The following is a 24,447-nucleotide window of genomic DNA, read 5'->3' on the forward strand; positions in this document are numbered from 1 at the left end:
ACTACGGAAACACACAGATGGTTTCACTTAAGTGTTCAGACTAGCCAAATATATAGAAACAGAAAGTCAGACCCAAAAAATCATGGACTAAAGGCAGCCTGCCAATTCGCCACTCCTAAGGAAAGAAGCGAAAGGTGCAGGCTTCTGTGAAGCAGCATTGTGAAATCACAGAGAAGCAACGGGGACACTGAACATGAAAAAGAAAGGTGACCAATGATATATACAAGATCAGAAAATGTGAGGAACAATACAGTATGAGAGCACTGTGTTGGCTCAGTGCTGTGCTGGCTCAGCGCTGTGCTGGTTTTCCTGTCACAGTGCAAACTCAACTGCAAGACAACTTGCACCACCCCGACAGACTTTTTATCTGGTCACAACAGGGACATGCCTGAAGTCTGTGCAAACTACTGTACCAGACAACAGGCATGGTGGGGATGGGGCAATAGGCAAAGCCATCCTGAACTCTTAGGTGCACCACACCAGGTCTGCACCAGGCTGACCAGGGAGTAGACAGACCAGTGGCTTTCCTAAATCATACCACAGAACTTGAAGCCAAGCACCTCTCCCCAAGAAAGCAACAAGAACTGAGCCTGGGAACTGACTGAAACACAGCAGGCTACAACCTAAGAGGCTTTGTGCGACTGCTTCGGCTGGTCTTGGGTGGGACATGGAGAGCTATGACCTCTGTCCACCTGACGTGGCATCCACAGGATCCCTAGGAACCCCTGAGGCTGCGGAGCAACCAGCTGCTTGCTTGACCCTAACTCCACCCTCTAGACCCTGAATGCTTCCACGTCTGATGGGCCTACAATCTGCATGGCCATGCTTCTGGCTCATAGTCCCTGCTCAGAGACTTTGCTTCCAGCTCATCCCCACTCCCGGCTCCAAAGTTCTCACTCTGGGAGGCGGGGGGAGGGGTGTAGACCAGGCTCTGACCTAAGAGGCTTTGGGCAAATACTTCATCAGGTCCTGAGTGGGAAATGAAGAGCTCTATGGTCTTTGGGCAGCCGGAGCCAACTACTGCCTACTACTGCCCACCTGGCCTAGCATTCCTGGGGCCTGTGTCTGCAAAGCAGACTGCCACTTTCTGGACCCAGTTCCACCCCCCAGGCTCCATCTGCCTCCTAGCTCCTTGGCCCTGATCATGTCCTACAGGTCAGATTAATCCTGCCATCTACATGGCCCTGCTTCTGGCTCAGAGGCCCTGCTCAGAAGCTCTGCTTCAGGCTCTGAGGCTAACACACCAGAGCCCGATGCTGTGCCTCCAGAATTGCCAGGCCTGAGACACCATCACAAAGTTCCCATGACTGCACCTGGACCCCACCCTAGAGCCTCTAACACCAGAGCAGGGCTGGGAGAACTTCTTCAAAGTCCAATGCCCTGCTACAGACCCCTCACCTTCAGGCCACCTCCTGCTTGAGCAAATGCTCACAACCCAGGAACACATAACAACCTTACCCAGCTGCTGTGGTTACCTCTGTGGGTAGACCCTGGGTAAAGCAATCCCCACAACACTATCCTCAGTGAAGAGGGTCTCGCCCAGCTCCCAATTTGAACATCCTAAAAATATATAGGGAGTTCCCAGCAAGGAAGAGGAGTCCTGTAAAACTACTAGCCCTAAATTGAGAACAGAGGTCACAGAAGGGAAAACAAGCAGAAGAATTCTGGAAACACGAAAAATCAAAACAGATCAAGACCCTCAAAGGATCACAAAAGAGCTACAGCCGAACTCTAACTACAAGGAAATTGTCAAAAAGACAGAAATGGAATTCAGAATATAGATGGAAAATAACATGAATGGAATTGAAGAGAAAGTCAAAAACCAACAAAAAGAAGCCCCAAAAATAATTCAAGAAATGAATGAAAAAGTCACTAAAGAACTTGGCACTATTAGGAAGGATATAATAGAACTTAAAGAAATGAAAGAGTCATTCAAGGATCTTCAAAACTTAGTAGAAAGTATCTGCAACAGATTAAACCAAGCAGAAGAAAGAATCTCAGAGCTTGAAGACAAGGCTCTCAAGCTAATGCAATCATTTAAAGAGACAGAAGAAAGAACAACAAAGGCAAGGCAATCACTTAGAGAACTATGGGATTATGTGAAGCTAACAGAAAAGTTACAGACAGGTATCCCTGAGAAAGAAGAAATTGCTGAGAACATGGAAAATCTATTTGAGGGAATTATTGTGGTAAACTTCCTAGTATCACCAGAGATCCTGGTATCCAGATGAAAGACGGTAATCGAACTCCAAGAAGATTCACAGCAAACAGAACAACTCCAAGACATAGTACTCAACATGGCCAAAATCAAAAGGAAGGAGAAGTTTCTGTAAGCACCTAGATGTAAGCAACAACTGCTTTAGAAGGGAAAATCCATCAGGATAACAGCAGATTTCTCAGCAGAAACTCTCCAAGCCAAAAGGGAGTGGGACCCAATCTTCAATCTTCTTAAACAGAATAGCAAGCCCAGAATTTTGTATCCTGCAAAATTAAGTTACACATTTGATGAAGAAATTAAGTCTTTTCCAGACAAGCAAACCCAGAGGGAATTTCCCAAGACCAGAACTGGTTATTAGCAAGTACTGGTATCAGGACAATAGATACCTACCAGTGCAAAATGACCCAAAACCTAAAGGCCAGAGACCAGTCACCACAATGGCTCAAGAGGTAAAACAGAGTAATAAATTCTACTCAACAGGAAGAACAGAAATCTATCCACTTATCAATTCTTTCACTAAATATTAGTGGCTTGAAATCCCCACTCAAGAGACATAGGCATCCTGAATGGATAAAAAAAATACAAGCTAAGTGTCTGCTGTCTCCAGGAAATACAACTAATCCACAAGGATGCACTCAGAGGTAAGGTGAAGAGATGGAATACAGTATTCCACGTAAAGGAAAACCAAAACAAAGCTGGTGTAGCAATTCTCATATGAGATAACTTAGATTTCAACAAACAAAAGTAAAGACAAAGATGATGATTATATAACGGTAAGTAAGGGGAACAACTAAATGAGAATAGATAACAATTCTAAATATTTACACACCTAACACAGGTGCACCCAGAGTCATAAAAGCAAATCATACTTGATCTAAATGAAATGATAAACAGCAGCACCATAATAGTCAGGGACTTCAACACCACTCTGATAGAACTGTACAGATACTACAAACAGAAAATAAACATAGAAACAGAGGACTTACACAGAACTCTAGAATAAACAGGCTAACAAACATTTACAGGACATTCCACCCAAAAACCACCAAATATATGTTCTTCTCATTAGCTCACTGTATATTCTCTAAGAATGATCACATTGTAGGCCACAAAACAAATCTTAAGAAATTTTATAAAATAGAAATTATACCATGTATCTTCTGAGACCACAGCAGAATAAAATTAGAAGTCAATTCCAACAGAAACATTCATCTCTTCACAAAGTCAAGGAAATCAAACAACCTACTGCTGAATGACTGGCAGGTCAAGGAGGAAATTAAGATGGAAATCAAAAGATTCTTTAAACTAAATGATAAAGATAAATGATAAATGACAAGTTATCAAATCTGTGGGATACAGCTAAAGCAGTCCTGAGAGAAAAATGCATGGCCTTAAATGCCTACAACCAAAAGACACAAAGATTACAAATAAACAAGTTAATGAATTATCTCAAGGAACTGGAAAAAGAAGAGCAAACCAATCCCAAACCCACCAGAAGAAGAGAAATAACTCAGATCAAAGCAGAACTAAATAAAACCAATAACAAAAATCTTATACAGAAACTAATGAAACAAAAAGTTGGTCCTGTGAAAAGATAAACAAAATTGATAGGCTTCTCACCAGATGAATCAGACGGAGAAAAGACTCTAATACGCTCAATCAGAAATGAGAAAGGAGAAATCACAACTCATAACATAGAAATACAAAATATCATCGCTGAATACTATAGAAATGTCTATGCACATAAACTTGAAGACATGGAGGGAATGGACAAATTCGTAGAACACACAGCCTCCCTAGTCACAACCAGGAAGAAACAGAACTCCTGAACAGACCAATATCAAGTAACAAAATTGAAACAGCAATAAAAAACTCTTCCAACAAAAAAAGTCCTGGACCAGATGGTTGTACACTTGAATTTTATAAAACCTACAAAGAAAACCTGGTACCTATACTGTAGAAATTATTCCATAACATCAAGAAACACTCACTAATTTGTTCTACAAAGCCACTACAACCTTGATACCAAAGCCAAGAAAGGATACAACAAAAACAGAGAACTGCACACCAATATCCCTGATGAATATGAATGCAAGCATTCTCAATAAAATTCTAGCAAACCAAATTTAGCTATACATCAAAAACATAATCCACCACAACCAAGTGGGCTTCATCTCAGAGATGCAAGGATGGTTTAACACAGGCAAATCTATAAATGTAATTCACCAAATAAATAGAAGCCAAAACCAAGGCCATATGATCCTCTTGACAGGCACAGAAAAAGTATTTGACAAAATTCATCACCCTTTTTATGATAAGAACACTTAACAAAACAGGCATAGAAAGGACTTACCTCAAAATTATAAAAGCCATATATGACAAACCCACAATCAAAATCATACTGAACTGGGAAAAACCAAAAGCATTGCCACTTAGAAATGGAACCAGACAAGGTTGCCCACTATCACCACTTCTATTCATCATAGTACTGGAAGTCCTCGCCAGAGTAATCAGACAAGATAAGGAAATCAAGGATATCCAAATGAGTAAAGAAGAGGTGGAACTACTGCTTTTGCTGATCGTATGATCTGTCTAGAAAACCCCAAAGATTCTGCCAGGAGGCTCCTGGAATTGATAAATTCAGCAAAGTTTCAGGATACAATATTGATGTACACAAATCAGCAGCATTCTTACATTCCAACTACAGTCAAGCCAAGAATCAAGGACTCAATATCTTTCACAATAGCAACAAAAAAAATAAAATAAAATAAAATAAAATACCTAGGAATAAACTTAACCCAGGCTGTGAAAGTTCTCCATGAGAACTACCAAACACTGAGGAAAAAAACTGCAGAAGATGCAAACAGATGGAAGAACATATCATGCTAATGAATCAGAAGAATCAATATTGTTAAAAGCTCTATGCTACCCAAAGTGATCTACAGATTCAATACTATCCCCATTAAAATACCAAGGTCATTTTTCACAGATCTAGGAAAAATAATTCTACACTTCTTATGGAACCAGAAAAAGGCCCCAAATAGCCAAAGCAACATCAAGCATTAAGAACACATCAGGATGTACCAATTTACCAGACTTCAATCTATACTACAAGGCTGTAGTAACCAAAATAGCACAGTTCTGGCATAAAAACAGAGAAATAGACCTGTGGATCAGAACAGAGAACCCAGATATAAGACCATCCTCTCTGATCTTTAACAAAGCAAAGACATACACTGGGGAAAAGACTCCCTAGTCAATAAATGGTGCTGGGAAAATGGAATAGGGACATGTAGATGATTGAAACAGGATCTGCACCTCTCACCTCTCACAAAAATCAACTCATGACAGATAACAGACTAAAACGTAAGGCATGAAACCATAAGAATTCTAGAATAAAATGTTGGAAAAACTCTCATAGATATTCACCTGGGCAAAGAATTTATGAAGACAATCCCAAAAGCAATTACAACAACAAAAATAAATAAATGGGACCTGATTAAATTAAAAAGCTTCTGCACACCCAAGGAAACAATCAACAGAGTGAACAGACAACCTACAGAATGGGAGAATATATTTTCCATGCTATATATCCAATAAAGGCCTAATAACCGGAATCTACAAAAAATTCAAGCAAATCGACAACAAATATCAAACATCCCTACTAAAAAGCGGGTAAAAAGACATAGAAAACAAGCTTTTCAAAAGAAGATATTAACGACCAATAAGCATATGAAAAAATGCCCAATGTCTCTAATCATCAGAGAACTGCAAATCAAAACTACAATGAGATATCATGTAACTCCAGTGACAATGGCTCTTATCCAAAAGTCTCAAAACAACAGATGCTCGTATGGAAGCAGAGAGAAAAGAACACTTATACACTGTTGGTGAGACTGCAAACTAGTACAACCTCTATGGAAAGTAGTATGGAGATGCCTCAAAGAACTAAAACTAGAACTACCATTTCATCCAGCAATCCCACTACTGGGCATCTACCCAAGGGAAAAAAGGAGATTCTGTTAAAAAAAACACTTGCATTTGAATGTTTATAGGAGCAAAATTCACAACTGTAAAGATGTGGAAACAACCCAAATGCCCAACAATGCATGAGCGGATTAATAAAATGTGGGGTATGTATACTAAGAAGCAGTACTCAGCCATCAAAATAAAATCGTAAACTAATACCCTTTGTAACAACCAGGATGAAACTGGAGACCATTCAAGTATCATAAGAATGGAAAAACAAACACCCCATGTACTCACTATTAACACTAATGGTAGTAAAACTCAGTGAAAGCCAAGCAGATAGGAGGGGGGAAAAAGGAGCCAGGTAAATTGACACCTAGCAGGTACAATGCACACTATATGGATGATGGACACACTTGTATAACTTTGGCTCACATTGCACAAAAGCAATTTGTGTAACCAAAACATTTTTATCCCCATAATACTCTGAAATTTAAAAAAAATTAAATTAAAAAATAAGAGATTATTTTTTATGTAAAATGACAAGACAAAAAACAAAACAAAACAGTAAACTAACGGTTATTTAGTGCCAGGTTCACAGAAGAGAGAGGAGGATACAGCGTTTCACTTTGATATTATGAATATGCTCTCAAGTTGATTCTGGTGATGGTTGGATACTCCATGAATACATTAACTCCTGAATTGATGGATGATTAACTGACAAATGGATGAATTCTGCAGAAGGGGCATTTTATGTCCATAACGCTGCCACCAAAAATAATAGTAAATCAACATAAACTTATGTGTTTGGGGGAATTAAGTAGTCTTGTCTTTTAATTATGTTTCTTTCCAACTCAATTCATAAAAGTCAACAACAATTTTCCTTACATGTACGATCAACATACATGCTTTCAAAGTCTGTGACTAATAAAAACTTCCCCTTCTCCCACACTGCACTATCTATGACTAACTCTCATAGCAGTTCTATCTAAGATTAATATTATGGGTTATGTCCTATGAAAAGATATATGCAATTTTGTGGTGTAGAATAATGCATATTGTTGATAAGCAATCTATTAAGTTCCTTGTATCATATTCAGAAGTATACATGTTATAAAAGATTAATCTGCTCATTTAACTTTACTGCTTAACCTCAGATAAAACAGTGGATGACTCACCATTACACAGGTATTCTAAAAGAGATAGTTTCAGTCCTTTCCTGACCTCCAGTCATTGTGAAACTGTAACAAGAATAAATGCTCCTTCAGCCTAACTCCCCATCTTCAGCATAAGTACCATCCATCCTTCACTTATTCCTAGCTACAAACTTTAAAATAGTTTGTTGTTGTTTTGGTGGGGGTGGGGGGTTTGCTTAATTTTGTTTGCTTTTAGAGTAGCACTCTTAGGTCCTCTTTTGCCAATAAAATGCCAGGAAAGTATTAATTAAGAATAAACATACTTTATACAAAATGTTCACTAAAATAATACCTTCTTCCCTTTCCAAATGTCTCCTCTTTAGAATTCGTATTTTGCCATTAATAAAAACAGAAAGTAAGATGTATTTTGAGAATGATCTGCCCCCAAAAGGAAAACAAAACAGGCATTTGTATCTGTACGAACCTTCCAGTAGTCAGCCTGTAAACTGTAGTATCTCTGATATGCAGATAATGCTGCAAAAGGAAAAATAATTATTAGTCAAATTATGTCCTACTTAAAAATCAGTGATAAGATATTAAAAAGTATTTTAAAATAAGCCGCAAACCATGTCCACTCTTCAACAAATGAGGATATAAAAACCAAACAATTTAAATTTTGTGACTTATCAACTTAATCAGTATATAAAACCATAATCAAATCTCATCTATGCACTCAAACAGATATATATACCTGGCAATGACTTGAATCAGTTTGATCTCCCTCAGAGACCAAAACTGAGGGGAATTTTCTAGGGCTGCCGTATAATACAATGAATTTTCTAATTTTTTCTTAACATGCAATTCACTTCCCAGAAAGATAAGGGGCAAAATAACATTTACTTGTGATGTTTCCCTTTACACAATCAACATTACCTTAGGCTACTATCCTCAATTTAATTCCAAGATTGTTAATCTCCTGTTCCCCAACCCATCTAAAAGCAAAGAAAGTTCTCACATCACATCTATCAGCCTATAAAAAAGTACGTGAAGAAAAAAGTAAAGAAGTCACATAAGCACACTAGAAATTACAGGGAACATTAACAACACAACAAGAACAACAAAAACCAGGAAACCCCATCATAATACAGTTAACACAGAATCTTCGAAAAGGAGCTAAGATTTTTTTTTAAATTCCCTGGGGTAAACAAGCATTTTTACTATTTCAGATATTTTTACAATGCAACTATAAACAACTATAAACAGAAAATGCTTTCATAAATTTAACCACAATGAAGAAAATCTGCATTTTTCAAATATTATCATAAAACAAGACAGAATTTTAAAAGAACCAAGTTTAATGCTCAAGAGAAAAAAGTACATTTAAGAATCATCTCATGATATAAGATATCTTTCAAGTCTGAGAATTCTATCTAGAATATTTATTTATAAAAATAGAAGGGGGCAACCTCCAAAAAGGCATTTTGAACAGATCCACAGACACTTTTCTAAGAAAAGCAACCTTAAAAGTCTATGGAAATTATCCTAAGGGTACTAACGGAATAAAGAAATATTTATATGAGGAAAATCTACTAACTCTCATTATGAATAGTTAGAATCTGTGACATTTCAGCCAGAACTCATTGACTCATTCCTTCTCATACCACTCCCACCTTGTCTCAGCTCCATAAGACAGGAGCTCTCAACCAAAGCTTATATAAGAGTTTCCTCTTGCCCAAGCTCCTATTTTAGGGCTAGAATATCTCCAAGTGCAGGAAGCTACCAACATTTCTCTTCGCACTCAGATCCATACTGCAGAAACTATATTTCTACCAAGTGCAAATGACAGGTAAAGGTGACTACTTTCATCTACCATGCCCACATTTATGAAGTAGAAACTCTAATACAGGTACAACAAGCCAAAATTACTGATGGCCAACTGTCCTTGACCCAGATGAACTTGGAAGGGGATTCCTTGTCAAGAGAGGAAAGCAGAGAAGTCTCACAGCTATAGCTCCTGCCCACAGCCTGCTCATAAAGCAGAACTGCCATTCCACAAAAATAAAAATGGCTACTATCCAGGCTCTAGCCCTTGAAAGGAGAGATTCTACTCTAGTTAAAAGGTAGGCTAAAGAACACAGAACTCAGTGGTCCCCAACTCCTGGGTTACGGACTGGTACTGGTCTGTGATCTGTTAGGAACGGGGCTGCACAGCACGAGGTGAGCAGCCAGCAAGCAAGTGAAGCTTCATCTGTATTTACAGCCGCTCCCCATCACTGGCATCACCACCTGAGCTCCACCTCCTGTGAGATCAGTACGAACCCTACTGTAAACTGTGCATGTGAGGGATCTGGGTAGTGCACTCTTTATAAGAATCTAAGGCCTGGACATCTGAGGTGGAGCTGAGGTGGTGATGCTAGTGCTGGGGAGCAGCTGCAAAGAGAGATTACCATTAGGTTTGACTGCATGGAGACCGCAATAAATCAATTGCTTGCAGACTCCTATCAAAGCCCTCTCAGTGAGTGGCATGTGACAATGTAACAATAGAAATAAAGTGCACAATACATGTCATGCACTTGAATCATCTCAAAACCACCCCCCACCCCAGCCTGCCCCCATCTTGTGGGAAAATTATCTACCATCAAACTGGTCCCTGGTGCAAAAACCTTGGGAATCACAGCTCTAAGTGCCTGAATTTACATGGAAAAGTATTTAGGGATCTAAGTCTAAGAATACCATTCAAAGCATAGCAATTTGCATAGCAAATTGATTAAAAGGAGTCTGGTACTTCCATGATAACATACTGTATCTAAATTGTAGAGTGGCTAAAAGTTTTACATAGAAAAACAAGGAGAGGCCAGGCACGGTGACTCATGCCTGTAATCCCAGCACTCTGGGAGGCCGAGGCAGGAGGATCATTTGAGCTCAGGAGTTCCAGACCATCCTGAGCAAGAGTGAGACCCTGTCTCTACTAAAAAAAATAGAAAGCGGGCCGGGCACAGTGGCTCACACCTGTAATCCTAGCACTCTGGGAGGCCGAGGCGGGTGGATCACTCGAGGTCAGGAGTTCGAGACCAGCCTGAGCAAGAGTGAGACCCTGTCTCCACTAAAAATAGAAATAAATTATCGGGCCAACTAAAAATATATATGCAAAAAATTAGCCGGGCATGGTGGCGCATGTCTGTAGTCCCAGCTACTCGGGAGGCTGAGGCAGTAAGATCGCTTAAGCCCAGGAGTTTGAGGTTGCTGTGAGCTAGGCTGATGCCACAGCATTCACTCTAGCCTGGCCAACACAGTGAGACTCTGTCTCAAAAAAAAAAAAAAAAATAGAAAGCAATTATATGGACAACTAAAAATATACAGAAAAAATTATCCGGGCATGGTGGCACATGCCTGTAGTCCCAGCTACCCGGGAGGCTAAGGCAGGAGGATCGCTTGAGTCCAGGAGTTTGAGGTTGCTGTGAGCTAGGCAGATGGCACGGCACTCTAGCCTAGGCAACAGAGTGAGACTTTGTCTCAAAAAAAAAAAAAAAAAAAGTAAAGCAGGGAGAGAGACAGCCATGAAAGAACCACCTGGAGTTGGAACAATTCTGAAAGACTGACCTCAAAGAGTAGGGACACAAAAGGGTTTGAATTTAATTTTATCAGACTTTGAAGCAATTTATGCATTTAGCCATTGTCAATAACTAAAAAGTAGAACTATCAGCCAGGAAACTGTGAATGTTAACAGTTGGGTGCCATACTGAAACAGGTCAGCAAGGAATCTAAAACTCATCAGTCAAAGAGACACCCAAGACAGCCATGACAAAACCAGTAGGACTGCCTACATCTCAAAAAATACATACTCTGTGAAGACGCATGTATGCTACATAGTGTAGGAAATAGACTATACTGAAACAGTCCAATGATTAAATATAAACAAGGGCACAAGTTCCAGGGGAAACAATCAGAGTTGATAAAAAAATGTATCTAAAATTGATGCTACTACACTCTAGCCTGGGCAACAGAGTGAGATTCTGTCTCAAAAAATATATATATATATATACATACACACATATGTGTGTGTGTGTGTGTGTGTACTATATTTTATATATATATGCATATATATATGTTATATACAGCTTTCAGGAAAAATTTGTAAGACATATAAAGAGATCATCAGAGCCTACTACAAACTGTACGCTTACAATTACAAAGCCTACAGGAAATAGATAAATTCCTGAAGACATTAGTTTCCCTAAGAGTGAACAATGAAGAAATAGAAATCCTGAGCAAAACAATAAGGAGTAGTACGACTCACTCAGTAGAGTGGCTGGAAAAGCAACTTCTGAGCCTGCTGAGGTTTTGCAAAGCCATTCACGTTCACATAGTCTAGCCACAAACTGCCTTGCTCCTCCCATCCACCTCAGGGGTGGTGCAGATCAAGAAACCCCCAGGCAGTCACAGGGTTCCTCCTAAAGCTTGGGGCACTCAAGTACTCCATGTGGGGAACCAGAGTCTACCACGGACACAAAAGAACATGTCAGCAGCTGGCTCTAGGACACAAACATCAACCAATGACAGGGAGAACAATGATACAGCCCATGATAGCAAAGGGTGTGTCTGACTCCCACAAGTACCACCTGCCATCACTGAGATTAAGCTGCGGGACCTAACTCACTATACACTACTGGGAATAAGTGAAGACAGCAGGTCACAGGTAACCTAGGAAGTACAACAAACCTGCTAGAAGAACTAAGAGGCAGCTAAGGACCGTACTCCTCTCCCTGGCACACTCAGGGATTGATCCTCTGAAACCCAGAGATAGGCCTGTAAGCCAGGCCTAGCACCCCCAGGTCTCAACTGATAAGACAGATGAGAAAGAAATCAGTGAAAGAGCTCCACAAATATGAAAACTCAGGGCAAAAGAACACCCCCAAAAGAGACCAATAGCTCCATATGGATGGATACCAACCTACACAAAATGGTTAAAAGGACAGATGAACAATTTCAAATATGGATTGTAAGAAAGCTCAATGAAATACAAGAGAAAATAGAAACCCAATACAAAAAAACCACAAAAATAATCCAGGAAATAAATGAAAAATAAGGAAATCAATTTATTAAAAAAAATCAAACAGAACTTCTGGTGATGAAAAATTCATGCAAGGAAATACAAAACACAGTGAAAAGCCTTAAGAATAGGCTAGATCAGGTAGAAGAAAGAAACTGAGCTTGAAAACACCTTCAAGTTAAACAAGACAATCAAAGAAAAAGAAACGAGAAACAAGCAGAATGCACAAAACCTGTAAGAAATACGGGACTACTACATAATGAGCCCAACATAAGAATAACAGGATGCCTCGGGGCAAACAGGAAAATACACAAGGATTGGAAAATGGACTTGAGGGAATTATCAAAGAAAAAATTTACTGACCTTCCTAAAAATCTAGATATCCAGGTCAGGGAGCACAAAAGACTCCTGGGAGATTCATCCAGAAGAGGCAATTACCATGACACATAGTCAATAGACCGGCCAAAGTAAATGTAAAAGAGGCAATCCTACCAGCCATAAGGTGAGAGAAGCAGGTAACTTAAAAAGGAAGACCCATCAGATTAACTGCAGACTTCTCAACTGAGACCTTATAAGCCAGAAGGCATTGGAGCCCATTATCAGTCTTCTCAAACAGAATAATGCCCAGCATAGAATTTTGTATCTTGCAAAACTAAGTTTCTTATATGAGGGAGAAATACAGACTTTTCCCAGACAAGCAATCACGGAGGGAAGTTGTAAAGACCAGATCTGCTTTGCAAGAAGTACTCAGAACTGCATTATACACTTATTAGCACAACAAACACCCACCAGTGTAATCATCCAAAAGCTGAAGTTCAGAACCCAGACACCACAATGGTTCAAGAGGTAAAACAAAACAAATCAATAATATTCTACCGAAAAGGATGAACAGAAATGCACCCCACGTATCAATTTGTTCAATAAATGTGATTAGCTTCAACTTCCCACTCAGGAGACACACGCTGGCTGAATGAATAAAAAAATACAAGCTAAGTATCTGCTGTCTCCAACAAAAACATCTATGCCATAAGGGCTCATTCAGAGTCCAGGTTAAGGGATGGAAAACAATATTCCATGCAAATGTAAACCAAAACAAAGCTGGTGAAGCCAGTTTTCTTGTCAGATAACATAGACTTCAAATCAAAAAAAGCAAAGACAAAAAACAATCTCACTGTGTAATGTGAAGAGAAAAATTCAGCAAGACGACATACCAATCCTAATTATTTCTGCACCTAACACAGGAATGCCCAATTCATAAAGCAAATCCTACTTGATCTAAACAAAATGATAACCAGCAACGCCGTAATAGATGGAGACTTCAACACCCTGCTGACAGAACTGGACATGCAGAAAATAAGCAAAAACAATGGACTTAAACAAAACTCTAAAAAGCATGGACCTAACAGACATTTACAGAACATTTTACAAAAAAAAAAAATATACTGAATATATATACTTCTCTCATCAGCTCATGGAACTTTCTCTAAAATTGATCATATCCTAGGCCACAACGCAGGTCTCAACAAATGTTAAAAAACAGAAATTATACCATGTGTCTTCTCAGACCACAGTGAAACAAAATTAGGAATAAACGACAACAGAAACACTCATCTCTACACAAAGTTACAGAAACTATTAATAAATAACCTATTACTGAACAATATTTGGGTCAAGGAGGAGATAAAAATAAATGGAAATCAACTAAATGACAATGGGGATACCAAGTTATACAAATCTATGGGATACAGCAAAAGCAGTCCTGAGAGGTAACTCACAGCTTTAAATGCCTACATCCAAAAGACAGAAAGATCACAAATCAACAATGTCACAAATTGTCTCAAGAAATTGCAAAAGGAAGAGCAAATTAATCCTAAACACAACAGAAGAAAATAAGTGATCAATGTCAGAGCAGAACTTAATGAAACAAAAAGTTGGTTTTTGAAAAGATAAACAAAATTGACAGGCCTCTTGCTAGAATAACCAGAAGCAGAAAGTAAAGGACATTAATAAGCTCAATTAGAAATGAAAAAGGAGAAATCACAACTGATATCACATAAATACAAAACATCATCTTGGAATACTATAAAAATCTCTATGCCCAAAACTTGAAATGTGGAGGAAATGGACAAATTCTTGGAAACACACAATGTCTGTTGGCTCAGTCAGACAGAAATAGAACTGGACAGACTAGTATCAAGCACCAAACTGCAGCAGCAAGAAAACATCCAACAAAAAAAAAAGTCCTAAATGACACGGTTCATACTTAACTTTTACCAAACCTACAAAGAACTGGTACCTTTATGGCAGAAATTATTCCGTAACACTGTGAAGAAAGGATTCCTCTGCAATTCATTCTACAAAGCCAAGATCACCTTGACAAGAAAGCCAGGAAAGAACTCAACAAATGCAGGAAACTACAGACAAATATACCTTAAGAAGACAGATGCAAAAATTCTCAATAAAATCTTACAAACCAAATTCAACTACACATCAAAAAAATAATTCACAATCAAATAGGCTTCATCCCAGAGATGCAAGGATGGTTCAACATGCACATATCTATGATGGTTATTTGCCACATAAATAGAAGCAAAAACAAAGACAACATGATCCTCTCAAAAGATGCAGAAAAAGCATGTGACCAAAATTCAGCACCCTTTTATGATAAGAATTCTTAACAAAATAGGCATAGAATGAACATACCTCAAAATTGTCAGACACATATGACAAACCTACAGTCAACATCATATTGAATGAGGAAAAACTGAAAGCATTCCTGCTTAGAAATAAAACCAGACAAGGTTGCTCACTACCACCACTTCTATTCAACATAGTGCTGGAAGTCCAAGCCAGAACAATTAGACAAGAGAAGGAAATGAAGGGTATCCAAAATGGGGAAAGAAGAAATCAAACTGTCATTCTGTGCTGATGATACGATCTGATACCTAAAAAATCCCAAACATCTGCAAAGGGACCTCCCTGGAATTGATAAATAATACAGCGAAGTCTCAGGCTACAAAATCAATGTACACAAATCATATACGCCAGTAACAGTCAAGCTGACAACCAAATACATGACACCTTTCACAAGAGCAACAAAGAAAATAAAATACCTAGGAATATATTTAACTAAGGGGGTGAAAAACCTCTACAGGAAGAACTATAAAGCACTGAGGGAAAAAATTGCAAAGGATATAAACAGATGGAAAAATGTAACATGCTCATGAATCGGCAGAACCAACATTGTTAAAATGTCTATACTATCCAAAGTGACTTATAGGTTCGAGGCAATACCCACAATAATACCAATGTTATTTTTCACAGACCTAGAAAAAATAGTTCTGTGCTTCTTCACATGGAACCAGAAAAGACCCTGAATAACTAAATGCAACCTTATGTAACAAGAATTCATTGAGACTTTTCCAGACTGTAGGCTATACTACAAGGCACAGTAACCAAAACAGCATAGTACTGGCACAAAGGCGGAGACACAGACCTATGGATCAGAACAGAGAACCCAGATATGAATCCATACTCATATTGCCATCTGATCTTTGACAAAGCAGACAAAAACATACACCGGGGAAAAGAATCTCTATTCAATAAATGGTGCTGGGAAAATTGGATAGCCACAAGTAAAAGACTGAAATAAAACCCACATCTCTTAACACTCACAAATATTAACCCACAATGGATAACAGATTTATACTCAAGACATGAAACTGTAAGAATTCTAGAAGAAGTTGGAAAAACTCAGCCTAGGCAAAGAATTTACGAAGAAGACCCCCAAAACAATCTCTGAAACAAGAAAAATAAATCACTAGGACCTGATCAAATTAAAAAGCTTCTGCACAGGTGAGGACACAATCAATAGAGCAAATATACAACCTACAGAATGGGAAAATATATTTGCATGCTATATATCCAATAAAGGGCTGATAACCAGAATATACAAAGAACTTAAGCAATTTAGCAAGAAAAAAAAAAAAATCAAACAACCCCTTTAAAACAGGGGCAAAAGACAGAAACAGAGGCTTTTCAAGAGAAGGTAAGACTAATGGCCAACACACACTTGAAAAAATGCTCAGCATCTCTAATCACCAAACAAATGCAAATCAAAACCACAATGAAATATCACCTAATTCCAGAGAGAATGATTTTTACCAAAAAACATCAAAACAACAGATGCTGATGAGGATGCTAAGAGTGTACACTTATACACTGTCAGTGGGACTGTAAATTAGTACAACCTCTATGGAAAGTAGTATGGTGATATCTCAAGGAATTGAAAGTAAAACTACCACTTCATCCAGCAATCCCACTATTAAGTATTTACCCAGGGCAAAAAAAGACATTTTATAAAAAAAAAAAAAAAGACACCTGCACTCGAATGTTTATAGCAACACAATTCACAATCACAAAGATGTGGAAACAATCCAAGTGCCCATCAACAAATAACTGGATTGATGATATATGGTATATGCACACCTTAAACACTAAGCAACAATAAAAGAAATGGTAAACTAATACTCTCTGTAACAACCTAGTTGGAACTGGAAACCACTCTTTTTAATGAAATAATGCAAAAATGGAAACATAAACACCACACATACACAATACTAAATTGTGACTCACTGATCAGCAATTATGTGCACATATAGAAGTAAAACTCAAGGGAAATCAAGCAGGTAGGAAGGAATGGGGGGAGTAAATTCACATCTAGTGAGTACAATGCACATTAACTAGGTGAAAGATACACTTGTAACTTTGACTGAAACTGTACAAATGCAAATTATGTAACCATAACGTGTATACCTCCATAAAATTCTGAAATTAAAAAAAGGTTCAGAATTTGAAGACAAGTATATTAAAATTACTCAGGAAGACAAAAGTAATAACAGTAACAATAATAATAATAATAATAATAATAAAAAACAATGAACAAAGCCTACATGACATATGGGACATTATAAAGTAACAAAATATTCAAATTTAGGTGTCCCAAAAGATGAAGAGAAACAAAAGGGTTACAACATCTATTTAACAAAGAAAAAGCTGAAAATATCCCAAGGTTAGCAATAGAGTTAGATGTTCAGATATGGAAACTTGCAGATAACAAAATAGATATAAATCATAATGGATTTCTCCACAGCACCACTCCAGTCACAGCACCTAAACTCAAAGACACAGAGAGAATTCTAAAATCAGCAAGAGAAAAGCAGTTGTAAGGAAACTTTCATCAGAGCAACAGAGGAGGATTTCACAGCAGAAACTTACAGAACAGGAGTGAATGGGATGATACAAAGTTCTGAAAGAAAAAAACAAGAAACAAAAACTGGCAGCCAAAGGATACTGTATCCACCAGAGTTATCCTTCGTATATGAAGAGGAAACAAAGTCACAGATAATAAAAAGCTAAGGTAATTCATCACCACTAGACCAGACCCACAAGAAATTCTTAAGAAAATCCTATACCTGGAATTAAAGGTATAATATGCTGATGGCTGCTACAGAACTAATCACTTGCTTGCTAGTAGGGAAAAAAATCCCCAAATATCTTGGGGTCACAGAAGTCCTTTGTTTTGATTTTGTGGTATGAGAGCAAAAGAAAAATATGTTTTGAGTTTTTCCTAAACATGATACAATTTATAACAGATACAATGAAAAAAAAAATACCCAGGCACAAATTTAACCAAGAAGCTAAAAGATTTCCACAAGGAAAACTACAAAAGTGACTAAACAAATCGAACAGGACACAAACAAATGTAAATAAATCACATGCTAATGGCTTGCAAGAATTAAGATTGCTGCTGCCAAAGCAACTTATATAGAGTCAATGCAATCCCTATCAAAATATAAATGTCATTTTCCATAGAAAAACAATCATAACATTCAAAAAAGAGCCCAAATAGCCAAAGCAATCCTGAACAAAAAGAACAAAGATGGAGGCCTCATACTACCTGACATCAAAATATACCAAGCCTCTGGTAACCAAAACAGCATGGTACCTTTCCTTAGGAAGTTACTGAAAAGGTGCTCCTCTAAAAGATATTATTTACCAATAAAGAAGACAAGAAGTAAACGAAGCAAGAGAACCAACACAAAGACAGAAGGTTCCAAATGATACCTATGCCCCAGACAAAATCTAGGGATGCTATGACTCAAAATATCTGCATATTGAGGTCTATCAGCATCTGCTGTTCTTACACTTCCTCTGAAACAGAATATCCAGTTAAACGTGATTTAGATTTTTATCTGTGCACAACTATTTTTTAATAAAACCATCTCTGGGGAAGATTATACTCTCCCCTCCACACACCACAAAATAGATGGCTCAAGGCCATTTCATTCCCACAGAAATGTTCTAATATGACCACCATATGTGCTGTCTGCTCATTCCCTCATCCTGTTTTCTGCTAAATTTCTACTGCCTGGTACATTTTAGAGTCTAGTCAGAAATTCTAATTTTGTCTATGTATGTTTACCAGAATATACTCAAAATTTATCCCAAATACTTCATCTGTAAAGGCTAGTGTAAACTATTAAAGAACTACAGCAAAAATTCATTCCAGTTTCTTAATTAGTCTTTCTTGTCCTGAAAGCCTCCTCCTAAAAGTGAGCTTTATTTGTGTTAGACTATTAGGTTTCTTAAAACTAAACAATATCCAATCATTCATAAGTGGTTAAAGGAAAACAAAAATACCAAGGAATTTACAAAAGAGCCCAATAAGTTTAGCAAGATCTTATATACAAGTTCAATTTTTAAAACTCAGCCGTTATTTCTATACTGTACTAACAATTCACAGCTGGAAATAGCAATCACAGAACCTGACTTCAAATTATACTACAGAGCTGTAGTAACTGAAACAGCATGCTACTGTCATAAAAAACAGAAACATCAATCAAGGCAATGTAACAGAAAACCCAGAAATAAATCCACATATCTACAGTGAACTTATCTTCAACAAAGGTGCCAAGAACATACAGTGGGAAAAGAACAGCGTCTCCAATAACTGGTACTGGGAAAACTGGATATCCATATGCAGAAGAATGAATCTTGACCCTTTTCTGTATCTTTCCATATACAAAAATGAAATCAAAATGGATCAGAGACTTAAATGTAAGACCTGAAACAAAGAAACTACTTAAAGAAACTGGAGAAATGTCTCAGGACGTCGGTCTGCCAAGGATTTCTTAAGTAATACTCTCAAAGTATTGCACAGGCAAGTAAGGCAACTAACCAAAATTGGACAAAGAGAATCACGTTAAGCTAAAAAATTATTTCCTTCAGCACAACAAGGAAAACAATCAACAAAACTAAGAGACAATCCACGGTCATGAGAAAATAGTTGCAAACTACTCATCTGACAAGAAATAAATAACTAGTAGAAAGAGGTCCCACAACTGAATAGGAAAAGGTCAAATAATCCAATTAAAAAAGAGGCAAAGATCTAAATAGACATTTCTCAAAAAATGACATAATGGCCAACAGGTATATCATAAAAATGTTTAACATCTTTAGTCATGAGAAAAATGTAAATTAAAACTACAATGAGATAACATCTCACCTCAATTAAAATGCTTTTTATCACAAAGAGAAGCAACAACAAATGCTGGCACTGATGTGGAGAAACAGGAACCCTTGTACACTGTTGTTGGGAATGTAAATTAGTGCAACCACTAAGGAGAACAGTATGGAGATTGTTCAAAATACTAAAAATAGAACTACCATATAACCCAGCAATCACACTGCTAGGGATATCCAAAAGAAAAGAAACCAGTATATCAAAAAGATATCTGCACTCTTATGTTTATTGCAGCACTATTCAACTAAGAATCCATCAATAGATGAGTAGATAAAGAAATGTTGGTGCCTACACACAATGGAGTATGATATAAGCATTAAAAAAATGAAATACTGCCATTTGCAACAATACAGACGGAACTGAACATTATATTATGTGAAATAAACCAAGCACTGAAAGACAAATTTCTCCTATTCTCATTCATTATGTGGGAGCTAAATATTAAAATAACTGATCTCATAGTGACAGAGAGCAGAATAATGGTTACCAGACGATGGGAAGAGTAGCAGGGAAGGGAACATATACTGGGAATACTTAATATACACTTACATAGTTAAATAGAATGAATGATATTTGATAGCACAACAAAGTGACTATGGTCAACAGTGTTACCAGGCTAGGCAAGAGCGGGACCGTATCTCTATAAAAAATAGAAAAATTAGCCATGTTTAGTGGTGCACACCTGTTGTCCCAGCTACTCGGAAGGCTGAGGGAGGAGAATCGCTTGAGCCCAGGAGACTGAGGCTGCAGGTAGGCTATGATCATACCACTGCACTCTAACCTGGGTGACAGTGTGATACCCTTTCTCAAAAACAAAAACAAACAAAAAAAAAAGTATGTCATACTTTCAAACAACCAAAAGAGAGGGACTGGAATGTTCCTAACACAAAGAAATGATAAATATTTGAAATGATGGATACCCCAGTTATCCTGATTTGATTAATCCACACTGTATGCCTGTATCAAAACATCACATGTATTATATGTATGTTATAAATGTATACAACTATTATATACCCATAACAACTAAAAATTTAAAAAAAAATTTTAAAGCCAAGAACAAAGCTGGAAGACTGACTTCAAGATTTACCTTAATTAAGACAGAATGCTAGAGGACAGACACATAGGCCAATCAAACACAAAAGGCAGTCAAGGCCAGGTGCAGTGGCTCATGCCTATAATCCTACCACTTTGGGAGGCCAAGGCAGGAGGATCACTTAAGGCCAAGGAGTTCCAAGACCAGCTGATAAAGAGCAAGACTCCGTCTCCTCTAAAAATAGAAAAATTAGCCAGATACGGTTGCATGCACCTATAGTCCCAGCCACTTGGGAGCCTGAGGGAGGAGGATCATTTGAGCCTCTAAGTTTGAGGTTGCAGTGAGCTATAAGGACACCACTACATTCTAGCTCTGGCAACAGAGTAAGACCCTGTCCCAACAGCAAACAAAAAAAAAGTCTAGATGTAGACATACATTTCTACGGTCAGGTGATATTTGATAAAAATGAAAAGATAATTCAATGACAATGTTAACATATTGTCAACCTAAATTCAAAACGAACAAACCAAAAAAAGGACTCTGACTCACATAAAAATTAGCCTGAAATAGTTCAAGAATCTAAACGCAAAATTTTTTTTTTCTCTTTTTTTCTTTCTTTTTTTTGAGACAGTCTCACTCTGTTGCCAGGGCGAGTGCCATGGCATCAGCCTCGCTCACAGCAACCTCAAACTCCTGGGCTCAAGCAATCCTACTGCCTCAGTATCCCAAGTAGCTGGGACTACAGGCATGCACCACCATGCCCGGCTAGTTTTTTATATCTATATCTATACCTATATATCGATATTTTCTTTTTTTTTAGTTGTCCATATAATTTCTTTCTATTTTTTTTAGTAGAGATGGGACTCACTCTTGCTCAGGCTGGTCTTCAACTCCTGAGCTGAAAACAATCCGCCCACCTCAGCCTCCCAAGTGCTAGGACTACAGGCGTGAGCCAATGCGCCTGGGCATAAAATATTTTTAAACAATAAAATAGTTAAGATAAAAATCTTCATGATCTCAGGCTAGCCAGAGTTCTGAGATACAATTCCAAAAGTATGATTTATTAAAAATAATAACTAAATTTTACCAAAAATAAGCTTGGCCCTGGAAAAGACACTGTTAAAGAGAATTGAAAAAACAAGATGCAAATCATACATGTGAAAAAAAAGTTGTACTCTATATAAGTAGCTACCAAAAGCTCAATAATAATAGAACAGAAGAGAAATTTATGCTGTATCACAAATGAAGATAAACATTTTGCAAATAAGCACAGAAAGACATAGTCAACATCATTAGGGAAATACACCCCACTTCCTACATGGATGGCTAGAATCAAAACACTAACAATAAATTCTTGCAAATGTAAAGAAGGCTCCCTGTGCACTGGTTACCAACTTGTCTGAGTTCAATGAGACAGAACACTCATACACACAATTTATCTCACACAGATTTATTATTATACCAACTCTCACTCTAATCTATCCTGTTTTGGAGGGAAGGGTCTTAGGCAAAAACAAAGCTGGGGCTGTTCACCCAGTCTCCCCTCATCTCAGGATGCTGGATTACATTCCCAGCACATTCCAGTTATTCTTGAGAACTTCAAACATGAAAGGGGAGAAAACTTCATTGTTGCAAGGCCACCCAAAGAACTGTTCTTCATATAATATATGCTGTGGTCACTAGTTTATATAAATATTCTACCTTTTGTTGCCAAGAAAAAAATTTATATTATAAAGTAAAGATCTATATATTAATACTTTATAAATTCCACATGAATATCTAGTGGAGAAGAAAACTATGCAAGCAGCATATTTTTATATTCTCCAAGTACATTTTAATACTTCAAATTCAAGAAACATAACCTTCGATTTTAACAGCAACAAAAATAGACTCATCCAAGAATGAAATAAAACTATTATTTCTGGAGAAGCCAAACTCAAAGAACTATTTATTGGAAAGCATTGATTTTACGTTCTTATACTGTATGTTTCAGGACAGAGTATTATTACATCATTTCACCCAGACAGACAAGGGTGAGCAAAAGGAGATGAAGACATGCAGTCACTCTTAGCATTGTACTTAAGCTATTAGTAAATGCATAGGAACCAAAAACACAAAGCCAGTATTTTTAACAAAATTGACAGTCAATGTAACAACAAATTAGTTAAAGGAAGAAAAGAGAAAACTATCAATAGCTGCAATCTCAGGTAGCTTATAATGGGGAAACTTTCTTCTTTTTTTTTTTTTTCTGAGCCAGAGTTTTACTCTGTTCACTGGGCTAGAGTGCCATGGCATCAGGCCTTGCTCACAACAACCTCAAACTCCTGGGCTCAAATAATCCTACTGCCTCAGCCTCCCAAGTAGCTGGGACTACATGCATGCACCACCATGCCCGGCTAATTTTTTCTATATATTTTAGTTGTTTGGCCAACTTCTTTCTATTTTTAGTAGAGACAGGGTCTCGCTCTAGCTCAGGCTGGTCTCAAACTCCTGACCTCAAACGATCCACCCGCCTCAGCCGCCCAGAGTGCCAGGATTACAGGTGTCGCCATAATGGGGAAACTTTCAACTTATGGTGAAATATAAAATAAAAATGAATGCTTCTGAATCCATTTTCTTTTTCTGATAGTAACAACTAAATTTCAAATGGCTAATTCTCTACATGACATATGGAACCAAGACAACATCTGATCAAGAACATAAATGCTAAGGTTATTCTTCTTTGTCTTTAATACATTATGCCCAGTAACTAATCTACCACATGCCCAAACCAAAAAACAAAAACAAAACAGGCTAGGCACAGTGGCTTATGCCTGTAATCCTAGCACTCTGGGAGGCCAAGCCAGGAGGATTGCTTGAAGTCAGGATTTCAAGACCAGCCTAAGCAAGAGCAAGATCCCATGTCTCCAAAAAATAGAAAAGTTATCCAGGTGTCACAGCACACATCTACAGTACCACCTAGTCAGGAGGCTGAGGGAGGAGGATTGCCTGAATCCAGGAGTTCAAGGTTGCAGTGAGCTATGATGACACCACTACACAAAACAAACAGAAAACCTCCAAAACAAACTTCCCTGGATTTGTTTTCTTTATTCACTTCACAACCAAAAATTATACCAGTTCTCTCTCCTTCATTTTACTTATTTATTATTTATTTTGAGACAACAGTATTGCTATCTTGCCCAGGCTAGAGAGCAGCGGTGTCGTCACAGCCCGCTGCAACTGCCAACGCATAGGCCCAAGTGATCCTCCTGCCTCTCAAACAGCTGGGAGTATAGGAATGCACCACCACACCCAGGTAATTTTTGTTGTTGTTGTTCTTTTGAGAGGCCAGGTGTCTAATTCTTGGCCTCAAACAATCCTCCCACCTCAGCCTCCACAAGTGCTACAATTACAGATGTGAGCCATCACACACAGCCAGTTTTCCTTCTTTTTAAATAGAAAATGTAACAAAAT

General features: G+C 37.8%; 1 protein-coding gene across 5 annotated transcripts in view; it reads right to left on the reverse strand.

Annotated features, from left to right (window-relative positions):
- Positions 1 to 24,447, reverse strand: part of LOC123629096 (histone demethylase UTY) — a 193,735-nt gene that overhangs the window by 154,619 nt on the left and 14,669 nt on the right. For all 5 annotated transcript variants that reach the window (XM_045539057.1, XM_045539059.1, XM_045539058.1 and 2 more), the window contains exon 4: positions 7,808 to 7,857. In XM_045539057.1, coding sequence (XP_045395013.1) covers positions 7,808 to 7,857 — 50 coding nt within the window. The remainder of the gene's footprint in view (positions 1 to 7,807; positions 7,858 to 24,447) is intronic.

This window comes from Lemur catta, chromosome Y (genome assembly GCF_020740605.2).
Source record: "Lemur catta isolate mLemCat1 chromosome Y, mLemCat1.pri, whole genome shotgun sequence".
NCBI lineage: Eukaryota > Metazoa > Chordata > Mammalia > Primates > Lemuridae > Lemur > Lemur catta.